Below are 18,752 nucleotides of genomic sequence, written 5' to 3'. Positions count from 1 at the left end.
TCAACTCATCAAGTTATTTTCAACTGTATGTCACGATGCTGAATCTCATGACACCAGTACCTGTACACAGATCTAATTTTGCAACATCAGCAGTGTATATTTGGGGCATAAAATACACAGAATAATATAACCATTTGGCTTCATGAATCATCTTGGATCGTTTTTATTGAACTTCAGTTATTCTAAGGTTTGTGTTCAAAGTTCGACAAGATCCAGCTGTCACCTCAACTTGATGAACCAGTAGAGTACAAAGAAAACAAAAAGGCAGAAGAGCAGCATGTAGCACAGCAGTTTGGTCTGACTGCCTCTGGACAGCTGTTTGACTCGGCCGATGGTGGAGCCGAGCAGGCCGCCTGTTGAGTCGAAGTCTGTGTCCTAGTGGGGGAAATGGGGACAAAAGAAATCTTCAGTCTAAAAAATTCACTACTCATTAACAGACAGTGGGTGAAAGTAACTACTGACAAGCACAATTTACCAGAGATTGACAAATGTTGTTAATATTATAAAAAAAGGTACAGTTTATTTACAAGTTCCCAGGTTGTTATTTGTGACATGTTTTTCATCATAAACAAAACCTGCCCTGCCTCAAAAGTGAGCGTGGACAATTTTGACAACTATGGTTATACCATTACTAAAGTACCATGACACCTCGCGGTCAAAAATGACCAGTTTGTTTCTGTGCACTTTGACAGAGAGCAAACAGTTATCCAAAAACAAGTACTTGAACTAATAAACAGCTTGAAGCTCTTTATTAGCTATTCCTGCACAACATGTACAGTATTTGTAGGTGGAAAGAACAAATGTCAGACGAGTGCACTGCAAATATTTGAGCTTGTCTGACATTGAAAAGGCTGAACATTTGACAAGATGCTTTAACAACTCCAATGTTTTTCATGAAATGTATTTCACACTCCAACTATTTAGTCTACATAACGAATGTTGACTCAATAAATAGTCATCACATACCAGTCATCTCTGTAAGGCTGATAACACTAATCTGTGATTCCAACACTTGAAAAAGTGAATACAAATTAGCCGCTCACAAATTCCTTTTAGGAATCGGGCAGCTCACAATAGATTCACTTGGTTGTTTAAAATTAATTTCACATTTGATGCATGAGCAGGCACCACAGAGACATAAATTGACTATTTTTCGTAATATGGTATGTCTCCTTTTTTAAAATTTACTAACACATTATTTTCATAACTAAAGAATGTAGATTTCAACGATTTTCAAGTTGACTAATCAGCCATTCTTTTGAATACGACAGTATAAACTCACCATCTCATCCAGCATTTTATTCTGGTACTTCACTTCCGTTCCTATGTCGATAGACAGCTGAAAACAAACGTGTAAGTACTTAAGTAATCATGAAGTAGATATTTAGGAGACACAGCACGGTCGCATTTTAACTTTCTTACACTTTTCAAAGCGCTGACTTTGGCTCTCAGTCCCTCTTGTAAGTGTTCATTTTCCTCCTCGTACACACTGTATCCACTTGCAACATAGTGTCCAGATGCTGCATCACCTTGATGACATAAATCGGGAGTACGTGTTTATTAGGCTGATATTCATTCACAAATGCATTTGGAAAATTACTAATGACATAAACGTGGGCCACGAAAAAACAATTTTCACCTAATTAGCAAGGCACCTGCTAGCTCGCCGACACAAAAATTAACATGCGTTGCATTCTGTACATCATTTCTCTATCGGCTAGCTAGTGCGGAATCCACTTAAAACGTTAAAAGGATTTTCTTACCTAAGCCGGCGCGCCTCATTGTGAAACACTGACGTTAACGCTGTATATCACTCTTTGTGTGAGTAAACTATTTATTTAAGAGTCATGAATATTACACCATAGACGAATATTGTAGTGTTGTCAGTCTGTCTGTTGCTTCCTGTACACGTCAGCATCCGACACGTCATCCTCGTCAAACGGTGGACGAGGAGGACCACAAAGATAGCGAAAGCGACATAAAATCTTGTTTATGAAACAGCGGTCTTCGAGAGCCTCTATCGAACCAGATTTGGATGTCTCCGTCCTCCAACACACCTGAGTAAACGATCAGCTCATCAGCAAACTTGAATGTCAGCAACAAATTCTTCGGAGGCAAGATATTCCCTAACCATGGCATCTTAGAGTAGTGTTCTGAAACGTGACCACCATAAATTGGGCACAAATATGAAATATCATCAGGAGGTTTAATAATGGGGCTTAAGTGCACATCGCTCTGTGCTGTGTGGAAATTTCAACAAGCTCCTCCACACTATTTACAAAATCCAAAGCTGCCATTTAGTACTGTTTTTCTTTCCATAGCCATCCATATATTATCCACCACCTCGCTTTGCACCAATATTTCAGAAGACAGCTTTCATTGATATGGGAGATTAGAATGACAACCATGACTTAGATATATTGAAAGCCACTATTTCATAAATAAACATCTCTAAGCCCCTATATCTCCCATAATGCCGCTCAAATCTCAGCCAGCCCGTCCCTATGGATGCCGATGGGATGTATTGCACTGTGATGACCTTGACACAGGTGTAAAAAAAAAAAAAAGACAAGTATTGATTGAACTGTGAGTGTGTGTCTGACTTGCCTTTGTGGATCTGTGAGGATTAAATTCATCAGATGGTTCTTTAGACTGGGAAAGGACATTTGGATCTAATCCTTGCAGAATCTTGCAGGATGCAGAGCGCCCCCTAAACCAGCAACAGCGTCATGTAAGTTGTCGCGATGTGGCAAGAACGAATTTTGCACAATTTTTGCATCATAATACCAAAAAAAAAGAAAAAAAATCCTTTGTAGCCATGTCGTCCGCGGTGCTTTGCAAAGTACCGTCGAGGTGCAAAGCATATAAAACGAATTGAACTAAAATATTGTGTTGTATAACAAGGTGTAAGAGTTTTGACATGTACGGTGCAACCAGACCATGAAATGGAATTTTAAATTGAATTCTAGCTGGGCTAATGTTGTTGAAGCAGAACAGGACTGGAGAAGGTGACGAGTCCTAACCTGCGTAGGGTTTTCCATTAATGATCGCTCTTGTCCATCCATCCATCCTACATTGTTCCTATATTGTTTGTCCTCCCTAGGGTCACTGGTGAGCTGGAGCCTTTATCCAAACTGACTTTGGGATTAGAGACTGCGTTCACCCAGGACCGGTTTCATTGCTCTTGTGATCGTCATGTAATTGCAGGTTAGGTGCATTATTTTGTTCGGAAAGCAACACAGTAAAATGTGTAGGGACCATTAAACTGAATCTTTGCCATTTGCATCCCTTAGGAATAAAATCACATAAATGAACAATAAAATTAAATGTGAAATACAATTTTATTAGGCAGCATGTTTGATATGCTTGCGCTTTCAATAAATGCAATTTAAAAGATTAATTTAAGCAACATTGAACACTGGAAACACAGCATTTGTTGCCTGTCCTGCTTCCTAAAATGTGACTTTAGAATGTAATATCATAATTTAAATACTGTAGAGATATTACCTTTTCTGCATATATATCATCCTCCTAAAGCCAAGTATATTTTCTTAAAATATTTACACACTCCTGTTTTTTTACGATGTTATGTGTTTAATTTTGTTGTTGTTGAGTCACTGTAATGTTCTTAGTGTCAACTTGCTAGTTGGCACAAAATGCCATGTGGCTATATTTCATGTATTGCTAATTCTATGCTAAAACCTCACTTTTTTCAGTCGCGTTTCTCAGATGGGGAGTGTCAGTAAACAATCACATGAAAATGTTAAGTTTCCTGACAAGGGCCACGACACATTTTCAATAGGCAGAAATTTACCGGTAAATTTATTTTTCGAGCGACAGAACAAGCAAATGGTACAGATTCTGTAGAATGACCGATAGATTTATTGTTATGCCGTAGCCTAAATCTTCACACAAATCACTCTTAACACACCCCACACCACAGGATAATCACTTGGAGGCACCCGATGAGTGTGCCCTTGCTGACTTTGATCAGAGTGGAGGCAAAATCCTCTAATTCTCTAATTATCTCGACGTGTGAGGGTGGGAAAAAAAAATCCCATACTGTTGCTTCAAGTGACTTTGGCACATTTATGCCTTAGATACATGGCAGACAGGGATGAAGAACAAGGTGTGCTAATACTCCAGGTCAATAAAAAGATGGGGTTCAGAAATGGCCGTGATCGAGGTCACGTCATCATTAATAACAATCTCAAGCTCATCCATTATGCATGAGGATCTCCCCAGCCTGTAAAGTATCTGACTGCCATCTGGCAAGACAGGACTGTAATTAGCCGAAAATGAGAAGTGTTCACCTCTTACCGCATAATACTGCAGATTTAGCAGCCTAATTTCTCCGGAGGACGCAGCAATGAATGAGTCGGGAGGAGAGGTGTAAGGAAAACTCGCCGCCAGGAAAGATCAAAAGGATGTTATTGCGCTTCTTACTAGCCGTCTCGGGGGAGAGGATTTTTGATTCACACTCAACGCAGCTTTGAAGCACCGTTAAAAGAAGTCTGCTGACACCGTAGTCAGGCTGCAAAATTGTCTGACTTGTGAATTGTCATGAAACGAGGATTTTGATATTGACTGGAATAACGTGTGGTTCCGTGCGGCCTTTCATTCATCCATAAATGGGTTTTATGAGACGCAAAAGGAGAATGAAATTGTGTTATTTGGGGCAGTCACGGGATAGCGAAATATCTGCTGCTCAGCATCACAATAGGCATTATTTTCCTGACTCGTATGTGCAGACTAGCCATATCCTAGAAATGTGAAGGACATGTGACTGACAAACACAAAAAGAGGGGGGACGCTGGGAAACGATTTTCCCAGCGTACATTTAATCATTCAAATAAAGCATTGAAAATTGGCTTAAATGAGCGAGAAATGCGGCCATTTAAAAGATCACATTTTATCTTCGGTGTTGCTGAATCCCCCTGAGAGCATCGGCGTCACTCCTCATGAGCAAGAGTATAACTCAAAGTAAAATAAGACGTCGCCTCACTGGCACCATGTTATTATTCACTCCTATCATCGGCGCGCGAGCGTGTTCGTGGGCAAGTGTGTGTGTGTGTCCATTCTCGGTATCTCCTTCAATCCTATTAAGTGCTTGCCAAATTCTCACATTGGCATGCTCAAATTGAACTTAGATTCACAATTTGATTCTAACAGGGAGTCCCTAGGCGAAGATTTAAAACGCCATTGACGACTGAAATTCAGCATTGTTGACATCAGTTTAAAGCCCCTGTAAAGTGAAAATCAAAATTGCGAGAAATTAAGCCATTCTCGCCGCTCTCACATCTGCTGAATGCGCTGACACTACCTCATCTCTCAGCTGTCAGTCAAATAGCACTGCTAGTCCTGGAAAAATCACGACAGAGGTCGTACACATCACATTTTGACGAGGATCGGAGTAACCATGAACTTTTGTTCCAATCCACCTGCTTGGGGTCCAAATGGGGCTGTCGTGGCATTATAATTCCTCTCATGCCTACTTAGTGTTATTCTAGTTTACACTCTGTGTTAGACTGGGACTGACGGGGAAATCATTAAAGCAACTGGTTATTTTTCCTTCATAAATGCCGCACACGCACGGGTCCCGGGCTCTCACACGAAATCATTTGTGCCTTAGTTATTATCAGGAGGTTGAGGCAATCTTAAAATAGTGACTAATTGATTAGCTAAGGGAATGGCAGTGCAATCATTCCGTTCTGTTGCGAATCAAATACAATAACAACCTTTACTGAAATCATGTTAATGCCAACCTGTTTACCCATCCTTCCTTTTCTCGAGCCTTTGTCCTGGAGCCTGCCTAGCTGACTTTTGGCGACAGACCAAACCCAGAACCTGAATACTGTCAGACAGATGCCCACGCTGCTCCTCTACAGCCTAAGAGTTTGTCAGTAAGGCAATAGGTGCTGCCCCCTGCAGGGTTGGATCATCAATGCCAAGGTTAGCGACGACACACCACCAACATGTACATTATTCGACTTCTTTTGCCCAATTATTCAAGCAGTGGCCCTTTTGCCGCTTGTGTGCATGAGAAACGTTCTGAGCAGAAAAACAACATATTCGCAAGAATGAGTCATAAAGCAGCCAGCAGCAAAAATATGCCTTTGATCATGCAAAAAAAAACAAAAAACTTTTTTTTCCAACATCATCTGCTGTCCTCATCTTGACAATTTTAACAACTTTCAAAGTTGAGGATGTCATTTCATGGATGTGCGGATGCACCATTGAGACATTTAAAAAACAGCCCTGTGAGCTTAACTCAATTGTCACGGGCACAAACAAGGTCTTCCAGCAAAGGAGCGAAACTAAATCATCCGACCCTGATGTGAACTCAATTAAAAAGGCGTTCTATGAACATAAAAACAGTTTATAGCACACGTGTCGCCAACGTTGTGGTCGAGTGCACTTTGCCTCCGTACAATAGGTCACTTCCCAGCTCGATTGGCCCCGCAATAATTGACTCAACGCCTCGTCGGTGCTCAGCATGACTGCCTTTGACAAATAATTCATCGTTTTCTGAGGAGTGCAACGAATGTCTTTATGGTAATCGGTCTCTGGGGATTTGTGGCGCTTATGGAATACTTATTGCAACTTGAGTGGAGTCGGCAGTGGAAACAAGCTGTAAACATAGATAGCTTGAGATACTGTATTGATCCTGCAGGGGAGACGTTGTTAACACTGGCAAGATGTAACCATGAAATAAATACGGCAAGAGCTCAACAAAAAAACATGTAATAATAGGTCAATTACTGGGAGCACATTATTGTATTTTGCTAAATGTGAGCAAATTTGTCTGCTGCTTCCTTAATTGCTAGAGAGGTTCTTGGCTAGAGACGAGTCAAGCAGCCCCATCTGAATGCTGTTTGTAATGCTCCACATAACACCGTGACCCACTTTTCAACCCGCAAAGTACAATTTCTCTGCCTGAAATTTAATCTGATTCAAAAGAGCGGTCCCGGTATTATTTCTGGTCCATGTTTTTCCCCCCCAAAAGAATAGAAGAGCTCTGGAATTTGTTATGGTCCCTTATGGTATTATTGTATCTTTCTATGGCAGCAAGCGTGTAGTAAATGTGTCATGCAACGATGCCCATTTAGAACACAGTGGAAGCACAAAAATAGATACATATATACAGTGCTCAGCATATATGAGTACACCCCCCCCTTGAAAAATGTAAAGATTTTATTCAAACTCTCAATGCACATAAGAACAATTTCCAAAATGTTGACAAAATATTTTTTGTACAGTATGTGTTCAACTCCTAACATGAAAGTAAGGTTCATAATATAATGTATAAATTTAAAAAAATCTTAAGTTTAATCAATTTAATGAGTGCAAAAAAATGAATACACCCCACAACAAAAACGACTCGATCTAGTATTTTTTATGGACAGCAACATGTCTGCTGGGCCTGGAATGAACAAGTTGTCAGTCTTTTTTCTTGGGGTCTACTTATTTGTGCAACATGGTCTTTAATAAATTTAAGAAAATGACTTTTTTTGTGTGTACAAATGAACAAATCTTGTTTGCATTCAATGGCCCACATTTGTGGGAGTATTGTAGTACAGTATACCACAGAAAATCTTGATTCTGAAATCAAACTAAAGGTGTTCTTGCAAACCTGTTGGGGTGTACTCATTTACATGCTGGGCACTGTACATATAAATCATGCGTGGTGCGTGGCGTAATTGCACAGAGGTGGTTTTGACACGGATTGAAAGGGAGGTCTGCGCCACTGTGGGAGTGGCCAAATTTAATCATGGCCAATCAAAGCAGCTCTTATCATTACCTTAACATGCGGCACCCTGGTCGTGCACTGGAGTCTGTGCCATAAAGTGGGCACTTGCAAACTCCATCATGAACTGATAAAAGAAACAGCAATAATATCAACAAATATTTTGCGGAATTGGTTGCAAGATAATTTTTTTGTGCAGTACATTTTAAACGTTGCCCTCATTCAGCACAAGCCCACCAACATTTTCCATTGGTGTTTGCGCATTGTCAAAAACGACAACAATGTGTTCTTTACCCACATTGTTTATTCCGTTTTGAAAAATGACAGTTTCGAAGCCTCGAAACATCTGCTCACACAGGGAGCTACTTTATTTCTGCAAAAGCATCCTGATTAATCATAGACCGGCACTTAAGCGACTTGTTGGGACCCGAGTTGACAGCATGCAAATGAAGTCCCGTTCCCCACCGCAACTCTGCAACAATGAGTCATCGCTTGATGTGGTGCAAACAAACATTTTTTTTTTCCTTTATCAGTCAGCCTTCAGAGAAAGATGAGCACTGAGGTTTAATGAAGCCTTAAATGAGCGGAACTAAATGAGTTCTTTAGGAACTAATGTGCTAAATTGTGACTGATTGCATGAAGATGTTAGGCTTATGGATGACAACAACGCTAGAAAATCGAAACGTCTGTGCGCCGCTCACTGTGTTGCAGTGCAGCTCATCTTATTGTACCATTGCACTTAATGTTGTGGTCTCTTGTTCATTTAGTATATCACATAAACAATTCAAGTTCAGGGACACCCAGAGGAAATTGAATGAGTTGATGGCAACCTAAGAAAACAAGGCGCAGATGCAGTTGATGGCTACTCGTGAGACAGCGAGTGGAACGGTTGAATCCGAGGCCTCCTGCGCATCGCATATCTTCCACATGAGTCTCATCATTGCTGTTTGTCACCTGATTCATCATCCAAAGCCTTACTTTGAAGTCCAAGATAAATAGAAGATATACAGGTCGATGCTCGAAAGTGCACAGAGGTGCTTTGAATGCTTTTTTTTCCCCCCCAGCAGTTCATGTAAATAAGCAGAGGTGGCAAAAGTACTCACACCCTGTACTTACGTAGAAGTAGACAAAAAAGTGGTGGTCAAAGTAGAAGTACCCGACTTTTACTTTCAACTCTGCCATCTCAGGGGCGGCCATTTTGTCACTTTCTGTCGACTGAAAATGGCATCACAGTTGCTCGGGGAATGACCAATCACGGCTCACCTGTTTTCTGAAGCTGAGCCAGGATGTAAGGGGGCAGAATTCACATCCTTTTTGAGTAACGAAACAAATGTGAGTGAATCCACCTGTCAAAAGTTAAATATAATCACATTGGGTTTTTTTTTGTTTTGTTTTTTTAATAATCACATTATGTGCAGCATAGGAGGTTGAAAAAGCCATCAGTCTACTTTAACCAAGTAAGGAGTAGTAAGTTATTTTTCAATGTAAGGAATACAAGTAAAAAGTCATCCAAAAATATTCAAAGTGCAGATACCTGGAAAATCTACTTAAGTACGACAACTGAAGTATTTGTGCTTTGTTACTTCCCACCCCTGCAAATAGAGACGCTAATATTCGTGTTTTGTAACCCCATGCTGTGAAGAGAACACCAAATGGACACTAATCACTTTGTGTGCCGCCTGTGTCATGCTCTCACCATCAAGTGTTTGCAAACAGTGTGAGCACTTTGCTGCGTTTCTCACTCCAACTCGGCAACAAAATGTTTGCATAAAAACATGTGATTTTGACGGAATGTACCTGAAACTTTGTAGACGTGCAGGAGTGAGCGTAAATACAGTTTCTTCAGCGTCTACTTTTTTTCCTTCTTATTTTTGGAAGAGATAATAACTTCTTGAATTACTAAATGCATACGCGAGGAAAACAAAAAGAAATACATACTGTACAATCACTGGTCACAATGTTAGGTCCACCTGCACAATCTGATGATTGTGGTTTATTATTATCCATGCAGCTCTTGTATTTTCACATTTTGCAGGTGTGCATCAAGTGCAAGCAAAAAACGAGTCCTTTGGTCCAGTGTTACCTTGACAACATCCTCTTATAAGTAACACGGTAATGTGATTTTATTTTGGAAAATACCCGTGTTACACAAAACAACATAGACGAAACACTTGCTGATAACCTTTTTTTTTAATAACAAAAAGTGCAATACTGTACTCTAGTGGGTGTGGGACTACAATACAGCAGGGGCATTTTACCACGGAACATTCCAAATTTGCACCTGAATCGGACCATAACATACGCTAACAGAGTAGTATATTCACGAGGTGAATATTTGTATGAAACCCACTCGTGGGCTATAAATATAAGATAAAAAAAAACAACAAGGACGATGGTAACCTAACTGAGCGTGCCTTGTCTTCCTGTGGTGTGACGACGTATTCTATTCTTACGCCGCTTTGCAATTGCATATTGCGCCATTCATAACCTCAAAACGTCGTATGTCGAGATTCGTAGCGACTGATGCAGTCGCAGTTGCTTGACATACTTGTCATTAAAATACTACATACCGTATCTTAGCTCTCAATACCTTTTTTTTTTTTTACATGAGAGTAAAAAGCAAGTGAGAGTTTACTGAGAGTACTGTCTCAGTAAGGAAAGAAAGGAAGAAAAGTGACGCATACACCATGTGTTGAATTGACAAAAGTTGAAGTCCTAGAAGGGTGAGCATCTTTTTTTGTTCAACGTTTCAACCAGAAGAGGATGCTGCTGTCTCAATTATGAAGCAAAGTAAGGGCCAAACTGCACACATCCCACCCTTTGTCTGAAAACAAAAACCAACAGAAGACAAATCAAGAGTGCGTTAAGAGTTTTATATAAATATAAACTTTAAGGAAGGTCCCACAAACTGCTTCTTAAACAATGCACCAACAAAAAAAAAGTTCAACATGAAGTGAGAATAAATCTTTGATAGTCTTTAATTAATGCTGCTTCCAAGTTCGTAGTTACATTTCAACACTAGTTTTAACAGTTTACATCAAGAAAAGGTGCCCCCCCCCCCTTTTTCCTTTTTGTTCTGCAGATGTTTGAGGCGGCTCCTCAAAAGGATTGTGGGAGGCGTTTTTGGACTGTGAGTAGTTCTCAAATGGCAAAAGACGTTTGAGTTGAGATGATAAAACGATGACTTTATATTTACTATTGGGGACGAGCAGGTAGAGAGATAAACACCAGAAATGGTTACCGGACTGCAGTCTCAACTGTTACCAGCGCTGAACTACGTTTCAATAAAAAGGGATAAGGAAGCTATTTTGAGGAAATTGTCTTCGTCGTGGCAGCGCAGCGAAGTAGTGGTTAGCATGTCACCCTCACTGTTCTGAGATGCTGGATTCAAATCTCGGCTCAGGCTCAAAACCACTCCAGTTACTTGGGATAGGCTCTAACTCACCTGTGACCCCGTTTGAGGACAACTGCGATAGAAAGTGGATTAGGGTCTCCTTTATCTCACTCAATTCCTTATATTGTTTTCAACATGGATCATATTTGTGTTATATGAACATATTCGTATTGTAGATACAAAGTTGCAATTTCCACCATGCAGGCTACAATCACTTAGCACTAAAGCATTGGTTTGCAATTTTTAAAATTCAATTTATTACGGTATTCTGAAAATGTGAATGAAGATGTCGTCTAGCTTTCATTTTTTTAGGCCCCCCCAAAAAAAACAAGATGAAGTTGTTTGAAGTGTACAATTTTGATTGATTAAATGAAACCAAAGAAACCGATGACTCCTATTGTTACCTTCCTGTTAACACGCAATAGTTTGCTCAAGAGTCCATGAGAGTGCATCGGCCAAAGGTGATATAAAGACAAAAAAATATGAAAGAAGAAAGCCATTTAGTGGTAAAGTAGAGAAGCATAAACAGACGGCCAAAGAAGGAGCAGTGAGAAAAGTAGAGCGAGGGATTGAGGACGAGTCAGCGAGAAGAGAGAGAGAGAGACAACGTGGCAGCAGCTTGTGTCTCATAGAGGAGGAGAGGACTCTGGGTTCACATGAGCATGAGTGCCCAGTCTAAAATATTATTATATAATGCGCTCAAATATTGTGTGCGCTCAAAATGATTTTATATCATCAGATGTACTGTAATCATCACCGTCATACAAAATCAGTAGATGTCTAATAATGGACTTACGTCAATGTAAAAGCTGTTCCGCAATGTCTTGCAACTCTTACGGCAGAAATTAATGAGTCTGGTGAGACCAAAGTCATCGTGTTATACTTAGTAAATGCACAAGCCTCTAACGGACTTTATCAGAAAAATCAGGCTGTCCCATTTAGATGGAACTTCCTGTTTAGTTCAAGAAAGTACAATTTTGCCTTTTCAAGAATCGAGGCACTTCTAACATTGACCTTGGCAACTAATGTGACCAATAACACGATTCGGAGTTCACTTATTTTAACATTTGCATAAAATCAGTACTGCAAGTCATACAGTGCCGCTCACTAGTGCTTTTCAGCAACCCCCCTTGAGAATAGAATTCATTTTTGCTACTTATAGAATTATTTGACTTCCAAATGCCAATGACCATATGACTATACAGTGTTTATGTGATTCAATATGTACACCATTTTATTCACAATTACTATCACAATACGATATGGCTGGCATAGATAAATGGACAAAGATGCATTACTGTAGCAGATAAACGATTTTCGGACCAATTAAATTAAAACGGGCGTTGGAAATTAGAGCTCGGACTCTCACCCAAAATCCGCGTTCGCTATGCATTTTGACTTGTACCAGCGAGTCCAGAATCAACTCAAATGGGTTACTAATTGTACTTTTGCCGAAAACACGTCATGGTCCAAAAAATAAAAAATCCAATTTAATGATCAAGGTAAATAGTGCACTTATAAAGTGTTTTCTCTTCATCAAACGTTTACAAACAAATATTCACTTATATCATTCAGACATATCAGTGTAGACTACACTTGCGCATTGAGGCAGCGTATTAAGCCACGGAAAGATTTCCCTTTTTAGTTTAGAATAACTTACTTTAACCTCCACGATCATGCACTGTACCCAGGCCAACGGCAGAACCCAAGATGGGTTTTTTTTCCTCTTTGGTCCCAATATGCTAGGATCCGTTCTGCCTCGATTGTGATTCTGATTCGATTCTGATTCACCGTTGGTTTTCAATGTCCAATTGGCAACTCAATTTGCCATCTCCGATTCATGCACGGCCCTACTGGGAATCAATGTTTTGCATGTCAAGACAAGATGAGGTATTATGTTTATGGTAGGTTAGTGCATTAATTATCAGGAATGTACAGAAATTGCACAGAAAAACAGCAGTTGGCTGGTGACCGGGCCAGGGTGTACACCACCTCTCACCTAAAATCAACTGGAATAGGCTCCACAGCTTGAAGATCACGCGCAATAGAAAATGGATAGTAAACGCACAGCTTTCCAACTTTGCCGACAGGAAGAAAACCATTAAATCTAATCTGGATAAAATATAAATAAAATATGAAGAAGGTAGTTATTGATAACTATTTTACCAAGTTGCTATTGACCTGTTTTGTCCCAACTGCCTATTCTTAATGTTTTACATAATTCTCTATGGACCAACATAAACAAATATTTGTGAAGATTGAATGTTGCAAAGTCCTAGTCTCTTTATGCGGTGTCTGAAAGGACTTCGAGCATGACCCAGGAAACATCAATTTGCCGCTGAGCAGACGGCAGGTAATTGAGGGCTTCACCTCTCTCGGGCAATTGCACACTTTATTGCAGCCGAAATGGGGGGGATTCTCTCAACAGGCAATCATAGGACACGTGCCTGTAAAGACAAGTAATAGCTGGAGAGCCACTGTCGGGAATTACACGTGTCTATATGACTGCTTTTGCCCTTGCAGACCTGTGCACCTGCATGATTTTATTTGTCTTTTTGATTTCAAAATGGACACGGGTAGATTTTGGGCATCCATCCATCCATTTTTTTAATTACTGTAATGCTTGTCCTCATTAGTGTTGCTGTAGCCTATCCCAGCTGACTTTTAGTGAGAAGCAGGGGACACCCTGGACTGGCTGTAAGTCAATTGCAGTTGTACCAAACCACTGTACACAAAATATAAAATAATGATAAGAATAATTATGAAAACATAATTAACCAAACAAAATGTTCTCTATTTAAAGCGGAAGTCAACCCAGACATATTTTTTTCAAGAATATGTTCTCAGCAGGCCCACTAGTTGAAACACAGCATTGTGATTAATTTTGCGTTTGTGGAATATAAGTTAAGCAGAAAAATGCACTCGTTTTTAGCCATCTCTGGGGGCGGCCATTTTGTCTTCTGTCGACTGAAAATGACATCACAACTGCTCACAACGAGCAATCACGGCTGACCTGTTTCCTGAATCTGAGCCGTGATTGGTCGTTGTGAGCAGTTGTGATGTCATTTTCAGTCGATAGAAAACAAAATGGCCGCCCCCAGAGATGACTAAAAAAAAGTGGATTAACACTTATTCCACAAACGCAAAATTAATCAGAATGCCGTGTTCCAACTAGTGGGCCTGCTGGGAAGATATTCATGAAAAAAATATGTTTTGGTTGACTTCCGCTTTAAAATAGACTGCGGCTTCAATGGCACTTGACATACAGAATGTGTAGTGTTTATTCTCGGAAGTAAGATGACTAAAATTTCAAGTAGTAAGACTTCAAGTATTTTACTGTTTTCACTTTTTGCTTAACTGTTTTCAAATTGGTGACCAAAAAAAAAAAAAAACACACACACAAAAAATTGTACACTTGTCATAGACATTAAGACTGTTTTTTATTGTTCATATGTCCTAAATTGTCATCATGTGGAGAGGTCCTGTGTTCATATCACGTTTCTCCCGTTCTTGGGTTTCTTTGGGTAATTCCTCCCGCATTCCAAAAACATGCATCGTCTTTTTCTTCAAAAATGTTGGGAATAAAATTGGTCTTATTTTTATCCGCGGCTATACTGATAGCCTGGTAACCCATTTCTCAGTAGATTGAACTCATCAATATGGGTCGTTTTTTTGGTTTTTTTTACATCTTGTTGGATCCAAATCTTGACCCAATATGCTCAATCAAATCCTCAACCCGATGGGTATTTTTGGACCCAGGGCTGGGTTAGCCATTTCACCCAATTTGGGTTGACTTTCACCGAGCAGTTTTAAGCATGTATCCCAGCTGTCTTTGGGCAAAAGGCAGACTGGTCAATCCTGCCTGTAATAATAATATCTGGAACGGATTATTGTACTGTATTTCTATTTCTCTGTTATTCCTATGGGAAAATCTGACATTTATGTGTCTTATTATCCGACTTTTCCCAGATTGTCACTGTATGCCTTGATAAGTCATCATTCAAAGTGCATCATCAGTAAACTGACTAATTGTATAGAGCCAATCACAAACTCAGGACGAGAAGCACGCTTCAGGGTGGATTTGAGGAAAGTGAGGGTAGGGTGGGAACATGGTGATGTAGAGAAATAGTGGAGGAGGACTTTAAATCGGCTTTTTTTTTATGTTCTCCTATTCTCTCAGCAGTGAAAGTTGAGACCAAAAAAAATTGGTCCCGCCTCCTTTAGTGTCCATCCACACGTTTGTGTTTCCACCCTCAAGGCGTCACCATGTGCATCCGCCCACCTAAACACACCCAGGATGGCACCAGGCTCATCCCTCTATCCGCCCCTCTCTCCTTCACTTTCTCCCGCTTGCGACCACCAGGGGTGCAGGACGTATACTAAAAACAAGCCTTTGGCTATGGAGATTCCACATGAGCTTCTTCATTCCTTCTCTCAGCTGAGTCTTCTCTCTGTTGGTGACAAGCTCTGCAGGCTGAGGCACACCGGCGGCTTGGGGGGGGGGAGGGGAGAGTTTTAGACCTTTTAAGATGTCTGTGGAGAATGAATCATAGGGGCCTGCAGAGGGGGAGATCCACTAGAGACACATCTGGCAAAAGGGGGGGGGGGGGGAAGATAGGGGAGGTTGCAGCAAAGCAATGAAATTGTCACCTTAATAACGACCCAGGATCAAAATCAAACGTTTCATAAAGGAGATTTTAAAAAATAATTTCAGAGCTTTGTAGATGCAAATGGAGGAGGCTGTAAATTAAGCATATGATGTCCCTCCCTAAACATTGTTGGAGCTCCCCACAGTAGGCGGGCAGAAGCAGCTAAACGCCAGCGCTCCAGTCACTTTGGCTGCTTTTGGCCTTGCGATGAAGTTTTTCTCTTTGCTTCGGTTAGAGCCACGAGAAAAGCTCCAGTAAGGGAGTTCGACCCAGCCACGTCATCCGCAAGTCTTTGTGGAGCAAAAACGGCCCATTTTCTAGCATAGCACTAAACATTTGATCTAATCGAGAGACGAAGGCACTGAAGCCAGGACACCGTTAAACTGATATCAAAATTACATACTGACATGTTGCGCAATTGTTCTCCTGATGTAAACTTCTCAAGTAACACTCTGTAAATGATATTCAATGACTTATATGTTCAACCTGTTATTCAATGTTAAAAAAACAACAATGTGGACACCTAATTGTTATTGTATCACCATCAGGTCATCATAATGGAGCATATGTAGAGAGGGAGCGGTCAAAGGAATGATGTTGGAAGAACACATTAACGTGGTTGCACATTTTAGACCACGCCAAGACTCGTATATCAGTATTCTCATAGCACTGATGCTAAAAACTATTAATATTAAAAGCTTTAAACTGAAATGATAGCATTGTATGACACCAATTGAGAGCGTGAGTTAGTATCTGCTTGATAAAATGAATTTCTGTGCATGTGGCAAAATGTGGCAATATGTTCCATATCAGGTCTGCTGGTGAGCATCGCGCTTTTCCTCTTTACCTTCAATGGTAACCTTTTGCGGTTCTATCGCAAAAAAAAAAAAAAAAAAGACATCCACACCATCTTGAGGCATCTTGGTGCGAAGGAATTATGTTGAGGTTTACTGAATAGTTTAGTTTAGACAAAAGCTGTGCTTTGCAACCATTTTGCGGCATTTTGGTGCTACGGAACTATGTTGTAGTGAATTGAGTAGTTTCAATTAGACAAAAAAAAAACATGCTTGGCCAGCATTTTGTGGTATCTTAGAGCTAAGGAACTATGTGGAAGTGAATTGAGGTTTCACTTTGACAAAAGCTAAACACTAAGCTACTGTATTTGAAACCTTTTGAAAAATCACAATATAATGACGCTCTTTTTATTTACACTGTACAGTATGTTTGCAACATAGTAGTTTTCTTTCATTTACAATTCCAAAGGGGTGTGTGTGTGTGTGTGCTTTTCTAAAATTTCAATGACGTTTATTCACTGCATGAGATGGACAAATGCTCCGGAAATAATTTTCAACACAGCTGCATTATTCCAATGCATGATAAGCAGGTATACTAATAAAGTGACCAGTAAACCTGATTATCACCCTTTCATTTTCTTTGGTCACATAAATATAAACACAAAACTCGGACTTTGCGCGCGCGCGCGAGAGTGTGTGTGTGTGTGTGTGTAGGGGTGTGTGTGCATGTTGACACTCGGCAGTGGAGGGCGTAGTGAGAGCAAACCCCCCTGATTCTTGCATTGTGGTCATGCTGTCTGACACAGGCTAAGAAAATATGGCAACATGGTGTCGTGACACACAGGCACACGCTCACCTGAGGGTGAGAGTATACACACACCAGGGTGTGAAACGTCTGTCAAGGTGAGGACATTTACCATATTTGTGGCTGAGTGTGAAGAGTAACTTTTAAAAATGACATATTATGCTCCTTTTTTTTTTTTTATCCCACTAAGACAGTTCTCAGGTGTCTTAATCAAAGGTTTCTGACACTCTTCTGTCAAAATACAGACAGAGTAAAGAATTAAGACGTATTTAATAGTCACTTGACACACTGCTTGAAATTATTGTACAATCAGCTCAATGATGTTTCTGACCCTCGATGGACTATTTTTCAAATAAGTGACGAGCAACAAATCTTTTTGGGTGGGAGACATCTGATGATTCGGAGCAAGAAATGTTTAGTCCTTTAAGTCCAGTCTGCAAATGGCCACCAATTAACCATATCCCTGACTACTATAAAGCGAAAGATGCTCCAACTCAATACATCAGCCGATTTATATTTAATATAGGCTTTCTCATAGGCCCTGCCTAAATAATAATAATGATCATAGGTGAGCGAAAGAGGTTAAATCACCTCTTTTTTTTTTTGTCTTTTTTTTTCTTGCTCACCAGTCAGGGCCTGTCTTTCCACATTTTTTTTTTCCAAAGTGCAACAGGCAGGTCACTGCTCCCCCCTCCTTTTAGAATTAAGGTCACTTAGGTCACAATGTCGCGCTTCTTCTTCTTTAAATTTGGTTATTCATAATAAATGTACTTAGCCAATATTTTAATCAAATAAATAAAAGAAAAATTTCTGGTATGTTTTTCCTATTTACAAAAATCAATTAATCTATTTAATTGGATAAATATCATGAGGTCAATGGAGTGTTGTATAATGTATACATTTTAGGGGAATAAAATGGCTATATTATTTATATACAGGATTCTTGATAAATTATTAATGGGACCCGGTTAAAGAGCAGGGCCATGGAGCAAACTTTCTCACCGCTGATTTTGAATGTTGAAGCTTTTCAAACCTCATTTTCCCTTTTAAAATCTATTGCATTCCACAGTAGGAATTTGCCATGCGTTTTTATCTAAAGTGAGCATAAATTCGGCAAGTGACAATTGTATTATAGCAGTGCTTGTAATTAATACTATTTGATAGTTCTTGGGCGGTCAGCTGTGTTTAGCCGTTCGCTGCTCAGTGCATATGCAACGGGCGTTTGAATAAAGGCTTTTGCAGAATAATAAGAGGAGCAGAAAGTTCAGGGAAAACCAGACATGTTCTCGTCCTCCCCTCCTCCATCCAAAGCTCACAGTGGACACGTGGAAGAATTTTCTGGTCATCATGAAGTTCAGCTTGG

At 40.1% G+C, this 18,752-nt stretch overlaps 1 protein-coding gene across 1 annotated transcript; it reads right to left on the bottom strand.

Moving 5' to 3' along the window:
• Nucleotides 1-147: 147 nt before the first annotated feature.
• bet1 (Bet1 golgi vesicular membrane trafficking protein) lies at nt 148-2,025 on the bottom strand. The gene is made up of 4 exons (XM_086015125.1): nt 1,764-2,025; nt 1,423-1,529; nt 1,283-1,339; nt 148-375 (listed from the first exon to the last, which is right to left on the bottom strand). Exons 1-4 carry the CDS (start codon nt 1,780-1,782, stop codon nt 220-222), a joined length of 339 nt encoding a protein of 112 aa, XP_085871251.1. The 5' UTR covers nt 1,783-2,025; the 3' UTR covers nt 148-219.
• Nucleotides 2,026-18,752: the final 16,727 nt, after the last annotated feature.

This window comes from Filicampus tigris, chromosome 18 (genome assembly GCF_054856515.1).
Source record: "Filicampus tigris isolate MCC_2025a chromosome 18, RoL_Ftig_1.0, whole genome shotgun sequence".
NCBI lineage: Eukaryota > Metazoa > Chordata > Actinopteri > Syngnathiformes > Syngnathidae > Filicampus > Filicampus tigris.
Note: the sequence above shows the minus strand (reverse complement) of the source record. Positions and strands in the feature narration are given on the sequence as shown.

Bases quoted from the DNA above. Each gene is read 5' to 3' on its own strand.
- bet1 (XM_086015125.1), bottom strand. The intron at 1,340-1,422 runs GTAAGAAAGTTA...GTTTGTTTTCAG, and splicing joins AAGTCAGCGCTTTGAAAAGT to CTGTCTATCGACATAGGAAC. The intron at 376-1,282 runs GTGAGTTTATAC...TTCCCCCACTAG, and splicing joins ATAAAATGCTGGATGAGATG to GACACAGACTTCGACTCAAC.